The sequence below is a fragment of the Petaurus breviceps genome, unplaced genomic scaffold, assembly GCF_028583685.1.
Source record: "Petaurus breviceps papuanus isolate PSGF00001 unplaced genomic scaffold, PetGlider_PUasm1.0 90721, whole genome shotgun sequence".
NCBI lineage: Eukaryota > Metazoa > Chordata > Mammalia > Diprotodontia > Petauridae > Petaurus > Petaurus breviceps.
Window position 1 is genome coordinate 5,267,820 of NW_027187322.1, and position 18,394 is coordinate 5,286,213.

The 18,394-nt window shown below is 46.8% G+C and overlaps 1 protein-coding gene across 1 annotated transcript in view; it reads left to right on the forward strand.

The window, feature by feature from the left end:
• The window catches only part of TPCN2 (two pore segment channel 2), a 39,009-nt gene extending 33,725 nt beyond the window's left edge, over window positions 1-5,284 (forward strand). Inside the window, exons 24-25 of the mRNA XM_069066537.1 lie at window positions 418-512; window positions 1,265-5,284. Coding sequence (XP_068922638.1) covers window positions 418-512; window positions 1,265-1,343 — 174 coding nt within the window. The 3' untranslated portion in view covers window positions 1,344-5,284. The remainder of the gene's footprint in view (window positions 1-417; window positions 513-1,264) is intronic.
• Window positions 5,285-18,394: the final 13,110 nt, after the last annotated feature.

An 18,394-nucleotide genomic window follows, 5' to 3' on the forward strand; every position in this document is an offset into this window, starting at 1 on the left:
GCCCTGGAGTTCAGGAGGATCTGAGTTCAAATCTGGCCTCAGACACTTGACAGTCACTATCTGTGTGACCCTGAGCAAGTCACTGAACCCTGATTACCTGGACAAAACCAAACAAAAACCTGGCAGGGCTGTGGGGGAGGGGCCCTCCTGTCCTGTCTCCCTTCCTGAGTCTTTGTGGCTGGCTGAGCCCAGGGTTAGGATTACAACTGGGGGGGTGGAGGGAGAAGGGCCTGAGCTTCCTCATGTGTAACATGTAATGTATAATATGCAGGGTTGGGCTAGAGGGCCCTTCCAGTCTATTCCCCAGAGAATTAAGTCAGCGGCTGTGAGGGTCCGTGGGGGAGGTTGAGTCACACAGGACTGTCTCACACACCTTTGGTCAGGTGTAGATCCCTCCCCCTTTCCTCTTCCCCCCAGAACTTCATTCACAAGTGGGACCGCCGAGGCCAGCAGCAGCCTGTCCCCGGGATGTGCCAGGCTCCGTACCAGATGACGGTTGAACTTATGTTTCGGTAAGCAGTGCCGGGGCAGGATCTTGCGTGCCAGCACCTGTTCCCTCATGAAAGCCTGTGTGAGGGGCCTGGGTGGGGAGTCAGTGGGTGGGGGGCACGGTGGAAGGCCCCTCTGCCACAAGCCTGGAGGGGCTCTGACCACTGAACTCACCTTCCCTCTGCCTCTGACCCCCGATCTCCTCTGGAGCCAAGCTCAGGAATAAGGTTGTTCTGAGCAACAGTGGGACTTGTTCTTCCCCTTGGCTGGCTGGGACCAGTCCACATTATAAAGTGCCTACTGTGTGCCAGGCGCTTCCAGGAGTGGGGAATGCTCAGTCAAGGTCCCTGAGCTGGCAGAAACCCTGCTTCCAGGCCTGTGATGTGCCAGATGGGGAAGCCGGGTGGGGAAGCTGGGGGGACATTGGGGGCTTGGCTTCGGTCAAGATTTAGCCCAGGCCCCTCCTCATCTGTAGCCAGGGGCCCTTCTGTGGGGACCCTTCAGTCTGATCAGACAGATGTTCACTAAGCACCTACTGCGTGCCAGGCTCGAGGATATATATATATATATATATATATATATATATATATAGACTTGCCCCCAGGGACCTTCCATTCTGTTAAAGAGCTGAGAATGTAAGCTCTCTGAGGACAGGAGCTGTCTCCCTCATGCCTTTATGGCCTAGCGCATAGTGGGTGCTCTGTTGGTGGTGGCTTGATCTTGGGCCGGGAGTGGGCTTCTGGGTCTGGAGCCTCTCTCCCTGTGCCTCCTGCAGGGATGTCTTGGAGGAGCCCACGGAAGCAGAATTAGTGGAGAAGCTGCTACAACATCCTCACCTACACCTCTGTAGGTGACAGCAGTGTTCCCTGCCCCCATCTTCAGCCCGGGCACGGCCGTGCCAGGAAGGCCCTCGGAGTGACGTCACCTGTGGGCCCTTGCAAGGGAAGGAGAGAGGACGGGCTTCCTTACGTTGGAACTGTTTTCATTTCTCAACCACTCGCGCCCATCTATGTGGAAGGAGCCGCTGCCTGTTCCGTGAGCACTGCCACAAGCAGTGTGAATGTTGGTGTGGACTTTGCGCCGCCCCCCCTCCCCCTGCTGCTGGTGGGCCCGTAGGAGTGCAAGGGCCATGCTTGGGATGGGATCCCTACTCTGGGGCTGATCCCACGAGTGCCTTGGGGGCTCTGGGGGAGTCCTGGGCTCTTTTTGTGCAGATGAACCAGATTTATTTTTTAGCCTGGATGATGATGCCAGCCGTGCTGTGCCTACTTTGAGTAAGTGAGGACTTGAGGGAGGTCGCAATCTGCCCGCCTCTCTGGGGAGAGGAGGGACAGTCCTCCCAGGAAGGCTTCTCCTGTGTCATCCGTCAGCCTTGGCCCAGGAGCTCAGAGGGAGATGGAAGGTTTTCTCATCTGTTCTCTCTTCTCCACTGGCGTGTCCCTTACATCTTCCTTCTGCGATGCACTACAGAGCGTAGCCAGTCCTTTCTGGAAATCGCTCCCCCACTGAACATTCCTTTGTAACAGAGAAGAGCATTTAAGTGAAACCAGCTGGGGCAGCTATTTTGTTCCCCTGTGTGCGCCATTCTGCACCCATAGGCCCTTGCCTCACCAGCAAAGGCAGGTGGAGGAACTGTATGAATGTGAGTTCTTTTAGCATCATGGCTGTTCTGCTTCCTCTCCTCCCTGACCCCGACTCCCTCCTTTATGTGGTCTGAGGAACACCTCGTGCTGGGTAGCCCTGACCAGCAGGGGCAAAGGTAGGAGAGGGGGAAGGAGAAAGATGAGGGACTATAGAAGAAATCACTGGGGAGAGGAATCAGCAAGCGCATTCTGGCCTGTCCGTTAAGGAGGAATCTGTGAGGGACGGGAGTTGCTGCTGGCCATTGATAGGAGGCCCCAGCCCATCCCAGCATGTGTCCCTGCCTCTGCAGCAGCTGCGGAGGGTGGGGCTGGGGGGGCTCCTCATAATGCCAAGCGCCCCCTTTCAGGCCCCAGGGGACAGAGACGACTCGATTTTAAAAAAGTATAAAAGAGAATCAGCATTCACCACAAATACTGATCGACCCAGTATGGGCCACGTCTCCCACCTAGAACCCTCAAAGTTGAACCGTTTCCATTTTGATTAAATGGAAAAAAAATAATGTTCAAACATGTCAATGAATCTGTCTTCCAGTCTCCTCTCCTTTTTAATTCTAGGCCCAACTCACTGTCCACATTTTCTGTTCTAAGTGTGTGTGTGTGTGTGTGTGTGTGTGTGTGTGCACGCTCATGTGTGCTCATGTGTGTAAATGTGTGTATGTATGGGAGTGTGAGAGAATCTCTGAGTATATGTGTCTGTGTGTATGAGTGTGTGTGTGGTATGTATATATGTGTGCGTGTGTGTGTGTGTGTGTGTGCTCTGTGATTCACCCTCCGTCCTCCAGACTCATCTCTCCCTCATTTCCCATCTCTCCTCCTTTACCAGCTGCCTCAGCTCTTCCTCCTTTTCTGACCATGCCACCCCCATCACATCTCACTTTCACAGTCAGAACTTCTGGGGCAGGGCCGCCTGTGCCCGTCACCTCCAGCCTCAGACTTTTGCACCTTGTACAGGAAGCTTCCAGAGCCCATGCCCTGCTGACATGGTCACTTAGCCCTTCATGACCCCATTTGGGTTTTTCTTGGCAGAGACACTAAACTGGTTTGCATTTCCTTCTTCAGCCCATTTTACAGATGAGGAAACTGAGGCCAACAGGGTCACCCAGCTAGTGAGTGTCTGAGACTGGATTTGAACTCAGGAAGAGGAGGCTTCTTGATCCCTGGCCTTGTGGCCACCCAGCCACCTGGCTTTACTGACAGCCTTTGAAAATCCGGGGTCACCTTTGGACCACAAGGAGGCATTGGGGTGGGGAAGACTATGCAGACTTGTGTGAATGAAAAATCAGACCCAACGGGGTGGGGCATGATCTCCAAGTATTCACATTTGGATTGCATTTTTTACAGAAAGAACATAATACACATTTTAACTTAGAATGACAGGCCCTCACACTGGAAGGGACTTAAATTAAAGCACAGCTATGAAAAAGTTAGCTCTTCTTTTCCCTTCTATTCAGTCAAAATAAAAAGCATTTTCCCTGGGGGCCACAGGCTGCCCCTGCCTTGATGCCGCAGTTTCCTCATCTGGTCCAGCCCCTTCATTTCCAGATGAGAGGAGGAGTCTTTGCTGCAGGTCACAGGGTAATACATTGTTGTTAAGGCAGCTTCCATTTGCTAAAACAAGCCAAAGATTCCTAATCCTCCTGCCTTGCCAGGTCCCATGATGCCACTCCCTCTTCTAACTCCAGGGGCTCCCTGCGGCCCCCAGGATCAAATACAAGATGCTTCTGGGTGCCCAAAGCCTTTCACGATCCACCCTCCCACCTCCTCAGTCTTCCTACATCTCACACCCCACGCTGCGGTCTTTAAGCCAGGGACCCTGAGCCTCTGGCTGCCCTAGGAATGAGAAGCCCCCATCTCTTGTTGGGCCGTTCTCTCTGGCCGCCCCCCGAGCCTCCTCTGCTCTGACCTGACATCCCCAGGTTCCTTTGGTCCCAGCCTTCTACAGGAAGCCTGCGTCACCCCTCAACTCCCCTGCCTTCCCTCTGCTAACCATCGCCTTTTTGTCCTGTGCAGATCTTGCTTTGTATGTATTTGTTCTGCCTGTGATCTCCTCCGTTAGACTGTAAGCTCCCTGAGGGCAGGGATCATCTTTGGCCTTTCTTTGAATCCCCGGGGCTTAGCTCAGTGCCTGGCACATAGTAGGCGCTTAATAAATGTTTGTTGATTGCTTCATATTCCCTTCTGATCTGTAGGTGGCAAAACCTCTCTGGCGATTTAAGAAACCTGTTATGCGTTGGCCGCCGTCCTGGGTTCTGTGCTAAAGATGTCAGTGTCAGTGTTGGAGGCAGATTGGGGCCTTCCTTGAGGGAAGAAGCTGCCCTTCCTTTGTCCAGCACCAGAACCCTAAATGTGCACTGTGCCCTGTATATAGCAGACAGCTTAAATGCTTAATTACCGCACGTATCTCCTGCCCTCAGGGAGCTGACATTCTGTGACTGTACAGGAGGAGATAGCCGTCGGCATTTGTATCTAGTTTGTTTTAGGGGCTAAGGATCTCACGATCTACTGGGACAGCTTTGGGGGGGGGAGTGGGGGTAGGGCAGAAGCATTAATTAAGAGCCTGCTATTTGCCTGGCACTGTGCTGAGTGCCTTACAAATATGATGTCATTTGATCTTGGCATGTAAGCTGATAAAAGTAGACATGACCACCCGGAGGAGGGAGGAGAGAGCATTAGCCCCTGGAGTGTCAGGGGAGGCTGCTCTTAAGAAAGGACCCTCGAGGTGAGCTTTGCAGGAAATACAGGAGCTGAAAAGGGAGGGCTTTCCAGGCATGGAGAAGGCCTTGGGCAAAGGTGTGGAATCAGGACGCAGCTTGGGGAAGAGGCAGAAGGCCCTTCTGTGCTGGGCATCCGCTGCTCTGGCTGGTGCCTCTGTGTCCCTGTTCCGTGACTTCTGTAGACTGTAACCCTTAGAGGGCAGGGATTGTGTCTGGGCCTTATGTATATTCTCACCCCTATGGTGGCCCACCCAGAGCTGGGCATATGGTCTGCTCAGTGCTGAATGAGGAAATGCACTCAAAGCTTTCTCCCTCTGTGTCCAGAAAGCTTGTGGCTGCCAGGCTTAATTACCTGGATTCTGCTCACCCAGCCACACTTACATATCAAACAGCACTCATCCTGGATTCTGGAATAAACTATTTTGAAGACTGAACAAATACGAGTTTCTCTCTGGTTATTGGCTCCTCTTTCTGCTCCCCTCCTGCTCTTATCCTGGTGGGTTTCCTGTGTCTGTCAACCAGGTTTCCTCCCTGGTGGTGGTGGTGTGGAACAGGCCAGTGATGGGGTAGCAGTTTCTTTTTGCTGTCTGATTTACAAAGCTAGAAATAACCTGGGGCTTTTAGCTGCTCCCCAGAGGAAAGCCCCGTTTCCTGAGGGGTCACAGAGCCTTTGAGCTGGAAGGGGCCTCAGAGACATTCAGTCTAAGCCAATCCAAGCCAGGCTCCCCTAAACAACAGCACTGTGCCAAGAGCTCACATTTTTATATCACTTTAAAGTTTGCAAAAGCTTTTTTCAGGTCATCTTATTTGGTCTTGACAGCCCAGAGACTAAGTAGGTGCTATTAGGGTTCATGATCCAAGGGCTCACCGTGGCTGAGAGACTTACCTAGGGCCACACGACTAATGTGTCTGAGGTGGTATTTGAACCCAGATCTGGACTCCAGGTCCTGGTTTTCATTCATTATGCCCCTCTGCTTAAAGTCCATCACTGACTCCCTTTTGTTCCCTGAGTAAAGGGCAGACCCCTTTCCCTAGTGTTCAAAGGCTCCCACAGTCTGGTTCTTTCCTGAGACCCAGGAGTATGGACTAGGCAGGTGATCTGTATCCTGAGAACTCTGCAGCTTTGCTTGGCCCATTGGCCTGGGAGTCTGGGTTATCCTTGAACCCTTAGGGGCCTTAGAAATAAGTGCCTGGAGTTCTGGAAGCTTCTAGGGATACCTGGGACTGGGGCTGGACTAGATTGTTTGCAGTGGTCAGGGATGCTCCTCACCAGTTTCTCTGTCTCCAGATAGAATCTGGCCTGGTCCGAAACTGAACCCCTGCCCTCCCCCAGATGGGAGTCTGGTCAACAGCAGCCTGGAGCCCCTCGCCAGATGCCCTCACCAGCTCATTCCTTGACTCCTGCCTAGCTTCGAATCTGAGAACATGCCAATGGTCTCGAGGACATTTGCACATCTTGGCTGTTGGCAGGAGCTGCTGGAGTCACACCTCACAGGCACTTCAGAGGCCAGCTAGTGCAATTCCCCACTAGAGAGATGAAGAAACTGAGTCCCATAAAAGAGACTGGTAGCAGCACCCTGGCATTAGAGTCGGAAGGGCCATGATCTCCAGGGTTTCTTAACTTGGGGTCCATGAACTTAAAAAAAAAGTTTGATAAGTGCATATCAATATTATTTGTTTCTTTTCTCTTTCTAGGTATTTTATTTCTTGCCTTTAAAAACATGACTCTGAGAAGGGTTCTCTGGGTTTCACTGGACTGCTGCTCGTGACCCAGGAAAACGTTAAAACCCCTGAATAAGTTTATTCATTGCTTCATTTTACGTGTGGGGGATTTGAGAGCCAGACGGGATGAGGTGACTTCTGGGCTCATAGCATTGGAGTTGGAAGGGCCCCTGGAGATGGCCCAACCCATCGAGAGTGCTAGACCTAGAATCAGGGAGACCTGAGTTCAAATCCTGCCTCAGTCATTTGTGTGACTGGTGAAAGGCATTGCCCTTGTCTTTGTGAGATGGAGATAATAGCACTGGCCTCTCAGGGACATTGTAAAGATGACACAAGAGACTATCTGTACAGTATTTTACGAACCATAAAGAGGAAGGAAGAGGTGGGTGAAGTTTCAACCCTGAACAGACCGTTATTTCCGATCACCAGACACCAGAAAGGTTGAAAGCTCCCATTGGCGACGCTTCCACACCTGCTCTTTAAGCCCCCTCTTCTCAGGAGGGAGACTGGCTTCAGATCAAGGCGAGGAGGTTTGGGGGCTTCTAATGGGGGGATATTGCTCTGCGCCCCTTCCCAAGAGGGCCTGTAATGGGCGGTGAGCTGTGCTCGCTGAGGGCCCTCGGTAGGGCGGAGGGATAACGGTCAAGGAGGCCGAGCAGAGCTGGCCTCCGTGTTCAGGGATCTCCTCGGAGTCGCCTCCAGGTGGCCCGTCAGGGTATGGGCCAAGCCAGCAGGTTTGGTTCTGCGTCGGCCGGTTCCGAGAGCTGCTAGTCGCCTCCGGACCAAGGCTCGAGATCGGCCGGTCTCAGTCAGCCCCAACCTCAGCCGATGCGCCCAGCTGTGGGCAGGGCTCTCGGCTCCGGCTCCGGCTCCGACTCCGGCTCCGACTCCGGCTCCGACTCCGGCTCCGGCTCTAGCTCTGGCAGGTCAATTATGAACGAGCCTTTCATGTGGCCTGTGACCCTTCGGATGCAGAAGAGAATAATCTCTTTCACCGGGATTTGGTTTCCTACATGGATAATTGCTGGTTCCAGTAAGCGGCTAGAACAATCCCAGGTTGTAAAAATGAAAAGCGGGCTGGGGGCATGTGAAGAAAGCCCAAGCCGCAGACCCAGGGCCTGAAAGGTGGAGGTGTGTGCCTCAGACAATGGCCCTCACATCAAAGTGGCCACCAGACGGTTCGGCCGCCCGGCAGATTGGCCTCTGCGCTGGGCCACCTCCTGGGATGCGCTGCCTCGCCTTCACTCCCTCATCAGATTTCAAGAAAATGGGGCTCTTCTGTCGGGAGGTAATTTGATCAGGGGGCCCTGGGCGGGGCGGGGATGAGCACACCTGCCAGCCCGGCTCTGCTGTTGGCCGGATGCTCGGTTCCGGCAGCAGTTGGCTAATCCAAGGCGCGGCCAGGCCCCAGCAACACCTGTCAGCCAGGTGAGCTCGCCGCTTTATTGCCGCCTCAAGTGGGACCAACACTGTAGGCTTGCCTTTTCTTAAAGGAAAAAAAAATGAGGAGCAAAAGAAAGTGTCTGTGGTGAGCGAAGATTGGCATGGGGCCCAGAAGGGCAAAGCCAGGTTTTGTTGGGCAGAAGCATCTGGTGCGGGATCATGGTGGCTAAGTGGTTCCAGCCTGCCAGCATGGATTCAGGAGAAGCCGGGGGTCTCTGATGCCTCATTCCTCACATGCCCCTGGTCCCGTATAGGCACTGCCACGAGAGCCTAGATTTCCGCTCCTTCCTGTCTCTGAAAAACGAGAGCTCTGGCATTCTGTTCTAAGACTCCTTCACAGTTCTGACATTCTCGGTTCCAATGGACCCCTGATACCTGACACTCTGTGTTCTAATACGTCTAGAACTCAGCATTCTGAATTCTCTGTCCTAAGATCCTTTCCCAGGTCTGACATTCACAGTTCTAACGGACTTCTGAGACCTGGCATTCTCTGTTTGCTTATTACACACTATTCACTGAATGATGCTGTCCCCATTTTGACTGCTTGTGGCATTTGCCTCGATGGTGTTTTACCCCAAAGTTCCCAGGCTTTTCCCCACAGCTTCTCTGATGTCCTCCATGGCAGCGTCCTGGGGAGGAGAGCAAGAGCCCATGGGGAACTGGCCCTTGTTTTCTGACTCTTCTGTGCCCCTCTGTTTCCCAGTTCTGGGCCCACCCTGGGCTTATTGACCAAATGCTTGGCTGATCCAGTCACTCCAGAGGCTTCGATGCAGACACTGGCAGGAAAATGCCCAGCTATCGATGGTTTCAGCAACTCATCAGATGTCATCTTTGGCAGCAGAATAGTAGAGATTGTGCTTTTGGGATGCTCAGTATAGGGGACTGGTGCAGGGAAGGGGGTAGGGTTTGGGGAGTTCCTGGTTACATTGGGGCTTTGCCCAGCTGGATGCCAGCTGTGTGGGTATCATATGGTCACCAGGCACTTTTTTCAAAGGAGGTCATTCATTCTTGGTGATGCTGAGGGTTATGGACAACTTTAATGTGAGGTCATTTGAGGAATGCCCACTTTGGGTTTCTCTGAAGACACTCCAAGAGAGATGCTGCTTGAAAAGTATGAGTATGGGCAGCTAGGCGGCAGAGTGGAGAGAGCATCGGCCCTGGAGTCAGGAAGACCTGAGTTCAAATCTGGCCACTTAGCTGTGGGAGCCTGGGCAAGTCACTTAACCCTGATTGCCTGGAAAATAAAAAAGGATGCATGTGCAAGCTTTTTTAGAAAGCTAGAGCTGGAAGGTACCCAGGAAGCCATCCTCTCCAAATTTCTTATTTCCCAGATGTGACCCTGAGCAAGTCACTTAACCTCTGAATGAGATGACTCATAGAAAGTGCTTTGCAAACCCTGCTTAAATGTCAGCTATCATTGCTATTTGATCAGTCAGCCAGCACACACCTGGCGGGAGCTACTAGGGACCCAGCAATGTGCCCGACACTCCTGAGGAGACAGGACTAGAAGACATCCCACTTGCCTTCGAGGACCTCCCACCCTTGGGGTGGTATGAGACATAGATTTGTTTTGGGAATGAAAGAGCAAGGCTTCTTTTTCTCTGGAGAACTGGTCAGTATGCTTTATCCAGCAGCAGTAGCCAGATGCCGTAGAAGCAGGCTGACCTCGGTCATCCTCTCTCACCCCTTCTTTATTCCTGTGCATGTGTCCCTGATGATTGAAAAGTTCTGAAGGTCCCTTGGTTATAATAATATGTAAGTGCCCCACAGCTCATTATGCCCATTTCACAGGTAGAAGTACTGAGACTCCAAGAGGGGAAGTGATGTCCCATGATTGCACTGCTACTCAGTGACCGAGGTGTCATTTTAACCTGGTTCTCCTGAATCCAAGTCCAGACTTAACCCATCATCTCATGCTGCTTCTCATGGTTATAGCAACTGAGACCCAGAAAAGGGACTGTTTCTTGGAGAAAGTCCAAAGTCCCATCAGTTCTGCAGAGGACAGTCCCCACACCTCTCAATGCCACCCTGGTCTCTCTCCTGAGACACACGGTCAGCTGCCTGCTGCCTGTCTCCACTTACATGTCCCATTGAGTCTCTAGCCTGATGTGCCTTGGGCTGATCTCATCATCTTCTTCAAACATCCCCTTCTCTAAGCTTCCTTCTTTCTTAGGAGGGCATCTCTATGGTCTAGGAACCCAGCCTGGGGACCCCAGAGGCAGCTCTAACACCTCCCTCAATCCCCCCCCCCCCAGTCAGGTTCCAAGCCTTCCCAATTCAGATCCTTTGCATCCACCAGAAAACAGCCTTCTGGTTGGCTTTACTATCTATAGTCCCATTTAATCAACTGAATCCAGGGGTCAGTGAACTTGCTTCTTAAATATCTGGGTCACTACATTTCCACAGACTTACTTTCCTATGTGATCCACTGTATATATTTTACTTTATGCATGTAAAAGCATGCTTCTGAGAAGGGGGTTCATTGCCAGACAGCTGAAGAAGCACTGCATCATTTGTCTATAAAAGCCATCTTTCTCATACTCAGATCTGACAAAGTCACTCTCCTGTTTAATGAACTATCCCACCATTGCCTACAGAAAAGAATATGAATTCTTCAGCTTGGCTCTTAGATATCTCCACAACTTGGCTTCCCTCCCCCCACTGATAGTGTGGAGGTAAACTTCGCTTTTGGCTCTTTTTTAAATTAATCACAAATTTAGTACTATGAGTGTTATGGGACAGTTGGAAGAGCCCATTGGCTCTGTAGTCAGGACCAAGGTTCAGACCCACCTTGGACACTTGCTCATTTTATTCACTTTGGGAAAGTAATTTTACTTCTCTGCATCAATCTAATGAGAGGCAGTATGGTAGAGCTGGGGGGGGGGCAGTCTTGGACGTGGACTCAGGTGCCCTGAGTTTTAATCCTATTTGAAGCACTTACTGGCTGAATGATCCTGAATAAGATGTTACTGTTCCCTCTGCCTCAGTTTCCTCATCTGCAAAATGGGGGTAATCATAACTATCACTAAATCATAGGCACATAATATCCCAGCTCCAGGGTTAGAAGGGACCTCAGAGGCCATAAAATCTAATTCTACAGTTTAAGAAACTGAGGTCCAGGAAGATTAAGTGAGGTGCCTAATGTTACTCGGGTGATAAATATCAAATAGGGAATGTTCATAAGGCACTGTAGGGGCTGGCGTCTAGAAGGCTGGCATTCTGCTGCATGCTAGCATTACGATCCTGGAAAAGTTTCTTTCCATCCTCAAGGCAGCTCTTGGATACTATACATTACAGAAAAGTTGTGTTGGTGGAGGGAATTCCCATAATGGTGGTTCCCCACACTGATGATATCCCAGGTTAAAGGATCCTGGTCTGAATGGTGGGCATCAGGGCTTTTGTTTTCAAGAGACATCTTTTACTACTGTTTTGGCTAGATTTATCTAGGGTTGACAAGGGTGAATTGTGGTCTCCTCATTATAGTTTTGTTGTCTATTTCTACTTGTAATTAATTAATTTTTTTCCTGTAGATATTTAAAGGCTATACCATTGGGTCCATGTGGTGTTAAATATCAAAATAAAATTCATTATTTATGTTACCTTTCAGCAAAATATAATTTCCCTCTTAATTTCCTTTAATTAAATTTATGATCGAAATAATAATTGCTATCTCCTCTTTTTTGTGTTTAGTTGAGGTATGGTAGATTTTGCTCCCAACCCTTATTTCAACTCTGTGTGAATCCTTATGTTTAAGCATATTTTCTGTAAACAACATATTGTTGGATTTTTCTGTCTAATTCTAATTCATTCTGTTAACCTCTTCATTTTATAGGTGAGTTCATTCCATTCACATTCTCCGTTATGCCGTTTAATTGTTTACTTCCCTTCCTCCTATTTTTTTTAGAGGGCAATTGGCGTTAAGTGACTTGCCCAAGATCACACGTCTAGTTTTTGTGCTAAGTGTCTGAGGCCGGATTTGAACTTGGGTCCTCCTGACTCTAGGGCCGGTGCTCCATTCACTGTGTCACCTAGCTGGCCTTCCTATTTTCTTATACTTTTCCTTTTCTACAGCATTTGCTTGCTATTTATTTAAATTCTTACCTTTTCCTTTATTTTTTTTCCTTTTAGCCTTCTCTTCACTATTCCCTCTTCAAGCTTAGGTTTGTTTTGCTTATGACTAATTTATCTTTGAATTTTCCCTCCTTCCTATGCTCCGCCTTCCCCTCCTGTTCCTGTTCCTATTTGTATCCTTGTCGATTGCATTCCCATACCAAACTCTGTGTTCGTGCAACATGCCTTCTTTTGACCAATTTAGATCAAAGTGAAATTTGAGTGACCTCACTCTTTCCAGTGTATATTATTCTACTTGATTTTTTAAAATTTTTGTTCTCTTTGTACAGCTTAATTATGTACGAGTAAGCCACCCCTCATTCCTTTCATTTCTCTCTAATGTACCCTACTGTTTTCCTTTATTTCTTAGGGCATCTCCAAGACATAACAAAAATAGAGGTTTGTCTCAGTTGACTACTATGATTCCTTGTGACATTAGGGCTCTAAAAGAAACCCTTTAAAGCATCCCACTTCGAATGTAAACAGTAAATAAAAAATGTGAAAAATCCTTATAAATTCCTTTTGAGTGTTCTTTTGTTCTCTTTTCTCTCTTGACTTCCATATTTATATTTCAAAGTGGAAATATAAAAAAGTTCAAAAAATATAAAAAGAAAAATATAAAGTTCAAAGACTTCCATTTTTATATTTAAAAGCTCCAGATTTTTCATCAGGAGTCTATGAAAATCCTCTGTTTTTATTTAAGGTCCATGTTTTCTCTTGTAGAGTGATACTCAGTTTTTCTGGGTGAGTTATTCTTGGTTATAGAACTTTTTTGTCTTTTGGAATATCTTGTTCCATGTTCTCCTCTTCTTTAAAAAGTGATGTAGCTAAAGATGACAAAACAGGAAAACGTTAAATGCTGGAGAGGATGAGGGCAAATTGGAACACTAATGCATTGCTTGTGGAGTTGTGAACTGATCCAGCCTTTCTGGAGAGCAATCTGGAATTATGCCCAAAGGGCTATACATACTTTCATACCCTTTGATCCAGCAATACCACTCCTAGGGTTATATCCCAAAGAGATCATAGAAGTGGGAGAAAGACCCATATGTACAAAAATGTTTATAGCAGCTCTTTTTGTGGTGGCAAAGAATTGGAAATTAATGGGGTGCCCATCAATTGGGGAATGGCTGAGCAAGTTGTGGTATATGCATGTTATGGAATACTATTGTGCTATAAGAAACGAGGAGCAGACGGTCTTCATATTTACCTGGAAAGGCTTATACAAACTGATGCTGAGTGAGAAGAGTAGAACCAGGAGAAATTTGTACACAATTACAGACACAACGTATGTGTGATGACTAACTTTGATAGACTGGACTCTTCTCAGCAATGCTGTGATGTAAGTCAATCCCAAAAGACTCGTGATGGAGAGAAATGTGTGCATCCAGAGAAAGAACTAGAAAGAATTGAGTTTATATCCAGGTGGAAGCAAAATACCTGATCTTTTTCCTTCTCTTATTTGGTTTTATGTCCTCTTTACCACTTTTCATTCCAGCTGATACAATCCGTCCTTATAACCTGACCAATGTATAATGTGAAAGTATTTACAGATCCTATACTTGACTATATGCTGCCATAGAGGGGAGGGGAGGGAGGGGGACAAAATGGGAAACTCAAGGAATTGTGGAATTGAATCCTGTTAACTAAAAGGAAACAAACAAATTAATTTAAAAAATTAATTAATTAAAAAAAGTGATGTAGCTAAATCTTGTGTGATCCTGACTGTGGTTTTTTGAATTCTTTGAATTTGAATTCTTTCTGTTTGTTCACAGTATTATTTATTTTGCCTGGGAGTTTTGGATTTTGCCAATGACATTTCTGGGAGTTTTCATTTGGGGCTTTCTTTTAGGAAGTGACCAGTGGGTTATTTCTATTTTTGCTTGGTCTTCTTTTAATATTCCTAGGCAATTTTCTTTAATGATGCTTTAAAAAATGATATCCAGGTCCTTTTTTTTTTATGGATTTCAGGTGATTCAGTGATTCTTAAGTTACCTTTCCTTGATTTGGTTCTAGGCCAACTTTTTTTTATATGAAATCTAGTGTTTTAAAGAAGAGTTTTTATTTATTTACCGATTGCTGTCTCCCCTAACTCCACCTCTTTGGCATTTGTCTTCACACTCCTGGGACTAGATTTGAGATAACCTGGACCCATGTGGCCCTTGGGAAACTTAAAAATTTTTTTATTATGGACACATAAATGGGCTAATCTGAGGGTGAGTGCAAGGTGTGCTAGACTCTTTTTATCACCCATGATGACGAGAGAATCTTGAGGGGTCACATGTACCATCTTCCCATATTCAAATGCAAACAGTTTAAACTTGCTTAGTTGCTTATGGTTGTTCATATGTGTTTACATTTTTATGTTTTTTTTTTTTCTGATTCCCAAGTTTGCACTTCAAAGTTTCTCTGCAATTCTGGGGAGTAAAGAGAGATCCAGACAAAGTGCTCTAATTGGAGAAAGAAGAGAAAGAATGCTTTCATCTGGGGAGATTAGGGAAGTCTCCTTCCCTCCAGAGGAGGGGACCTTGGAGCTGGAGTTTGAAGGAAGATGAAGAATGTGAAAAAGCAGAGGTGACGAGAGTGTTTTGTTGAAGAACCATCTAAATAGTCTGAATTTTCTGACTTAAGTCATGTAATTTCATTACTTGTTACAAGAGAGAAGCAGGTTTACAGATACACTCGTGGGGGTAATAGCCAAATTAGCTGAGCTGAGCATAAGTGAACAGCCCTCCTATTGAGCATACTGGCACATCAAATGGAGGACATATAAAGTTAGGAGATAAATGTGGGCTATAAGGCTGAGAGAGGGACTTACAAAGGTAAGAGACTAGTGAAGTCACAGCTAGTGAGGCACTGAGGCTGGAACATTCTGGCAATGAGCATGTCAAGGAAGAAGGGGGGTTTCCACCATCTTGCCTAGAGAAAGGGGTTTGCTGTGGGAAAGCGACAGTTCTCAGAGTCTTCATGGCTTAAGTCTGTGTTTGTCTTACCCATGGTCCTTTGCTGTAATGTCAAGTTTTAGACCAATTAATCAATCAACAAGCATTGATTAAGCTCTGAGAGTCCCAATTCCACAGTGCATTCCAGGGTAAGGGGCGAATGGTACAAAGACACAGGTGATGGAATTCCCTTTACTTCATAGGACTTTAGGACTGGAAGGAGCCTTAGTGCAAACTCATTATCTTCCAGAGCAGGAAACAGGCCAAAGAGGTTAAGTGACTTGGATTTCATCGAGCATTTATGAGGCTCCTACTAAGAGCAAGTTGCTGTGCTGGGTGCTGGGATACGAAGACAAGATGAAACGGTCCCTACCCTTAAGGAGCTTTCATTCTACTGGGAGGGTTTATTGGAGGGATGTCAAGACTGGGAATTCCTAGTAATTAAATTAGCTAAGATTGGTTTCAATGGAGAATGAAGGGGAATAAAAACCTGACATGCGGCTAGAACAAATCCTCCTTGATGGGTTACGCACTGCACCGAGCAATCTGGTTCTTCATACATGTTGACAAAAAAAAAGGCAAAAAAGATTTGTGTTCCATTTAGTAGCAAGCTTTCTAATTGAAATGCATGACTTTAGCACTCATGGTAAGTGGTGAAGGGAACCAGGCCATGTCCACTGGGCTTAAAAAGGTAAGAATCTGAGGAAGGAGGGAAGGAAGGAAGGAAGGAGGGAAGAAGGAAAGAAGGAAAATCTGCCATACATATGCAACTGTATGCTCACATATGAGCATGTGTGTATGCATTGGCAACATACCATGCTTCCCATTCCAGTAGCTTTCTGTGCCCTTGCCAGGCCCTTCCTCTTCCCTTTCCAGCTTTGCCCAGGATTCTGGGCATACATCTTGTTTGCTCTGGAGGCCAGGTGACCCTTCTCTGGGCCATGTGCATGCAAACACCAACCATGCCCCTGTCCCTTGACATTAACACTGACATTGATCTGTGACCACTCAGACAGATAAAACATTTGTTGGCACCAGAGGAGACGAAGTTCATAATGGGAGGTGACAGCTGACATGAGGGTTTTAGAGGTTTCCACTGAAGTTAAGGAGGAAGGTCAAGTTGTGTGTGGAGGGTCGGGTCACCAAGGATGGGGGCTAACCCCTTTCTTAGACTCCAGGGTTGGTGATGGATCTGTCTTTCCCTGAGGACCAGATTCAACTTGATGTGTAGCAATGATGACTCAGAATAACACATTGTTATTGTGCTTTACAACGCAAATGTTTCTTGAGTGCCTTAGTGTCTGGCACAGTACTCGGCACATAGTAGGTACTTAATAAATGCTTGTTGACTGACACCATCAAGGTGAGACTCTCCACGGTTTATTGAATGGAGAGCTTCAGAAAGACTTGACTGGTCAAGTCTGACTTTTGACTTGCTGTGTGACCCTGGGCAAGACTTCTAACCTTTCAATTCTAGAAAATTCTCTAAGGTGATAGATTATAGAACAGATACTCTTTCTAATGGTGGAGTTTCCTCACTGGGAGATCCCTGATGAAATTACAATTAAAATTTCAAAGAATGGAATGAGAGAGGGGGAGAATAAGAGAGTGAGAGAGAGAGAAAGAGAGACAGAGAGAGAGAAAGAGACAGAGTGAGAGAGAGAGAGAGAGAGAGAGAGAGAGAGAGAGAGAGAGAGAGAGAGAGAGAGAGAGAGAGAAGGAGAGGGAGAGACAAGAAATAAACACTATCAAAGAAAGAATTGGAAAAGGAACTAACAATTTGGCACAAAAGGTAAAAAACCTTGTCCAAGCAACAAACTCCCTGAGAATTATAATATACCAAATATCTATGAGATAACAAGAAGTATTAAAACAAAAAAAAAAACTAAAAAAATGAGAATAAAATGTAAGATTTAACAAAAACAACTGATCTTGAGAATACTCTGAAGAGAGATACTTTAAGAATCATTAGTCTACCTGAAAGCCATGATCAAAAAAAGAGCCTAGACAACATATTCCAAAGAATCATAAAAGAAAACTGTCCAGATCTTTTCGAACCAGAGGAGAAAGTGGAAATGAAATTTATCTGTCACTTCCTGAAAGAAATTCTCCAACGGACATTCCCAGGAGCATTATAGCCCAAACCCAAAGAACAAGTGCTACAAGCATCCAGAAATAAAGAAGTCCAAGTACGGAGTAGCCACAGTCAGGATCTCAGATGTTTCAGCAGTCACCATTGTAAAGGAGCGGAGAGCTTGGGATACCAGATAGCAGAAGACAAACCAATATAGGCTCCAATCAGTGCTTAGCCCAGTACCCAGAATAGGTACTTCTGGAATGTTTATTGACTGACTGACAACCAAGAATAACTTACCTAGAGACTCTGAGGATAATTCTAGAGGGAAAAATGATTGTTTGGTGAAACAGAAGACTTCCAACATCACTTGATAAGAAGACTAGAACTGCCTAGAAACTTTGAAGTGCAAATTCAAGAGTCAAGAGAAACACATGCGAACAACCATAAGCAACTAAACAAGGACAAACTCCTGGCATTCCAATATGGGGAGATGATTCGGTGACCCCACAGGATTCCATCATCATCACAGGCCATGGAGGGAGTCTAATGAGAGGGTCTAGGAGCGGGCAAGAAGAGCGACACAGTAAGTGGGGGGGAAGGAAGAAGAAAAGTGGGAAAGTTATCTCATGGAATCAGGATGCACAAATAGAAGTCTTTACACACAAGGAGGAAGGGGTTGGGGGAGGGGATAACTTTTTAATCTTATTCTCATAAGAATAAATCAAACTTTCTTCTCATAAGAAACTGGTCAAAGGCAGGAAACACACACACAGAGCTGAGTACCTAATTACATTTCACCAAACAGGACACAGGGTGGAAAAGGGAGAAGAAGGAGAGGAGAATCAGGAGGGTAAGTTAAGAAAGGGATTAGTTTTAAGTAAATCAAACTTACCTAAGGATGTACAAAATTTTATAGCAGTTTTTTGAAGTGGCAAAGGATTAGAAAGTGAAGAGTCCTCATCACTTGGTGAATGGTATAAATGTGATGGAATACCATTGTGCTGTAAGAAATGATGAAAGGGATGGTTTTAGAGAAACCAGAAGACTTGTATGAACTGATGCAGAGGGAAGAGAGCAGAACCAGGAGAAAAATTCATACAGTGCAAACAATATGGTAAAGACAAACAACTTTGAAAGAATTAGGAAATCTAATCAGTGTAATGGCCTGCTGTGATTCTAGAGGACTAATGACATGTGAGAGAGAGGTGAAGGATTCAAAGTGCAGAGCAAGGTATAATTTTTTGGATACAGACA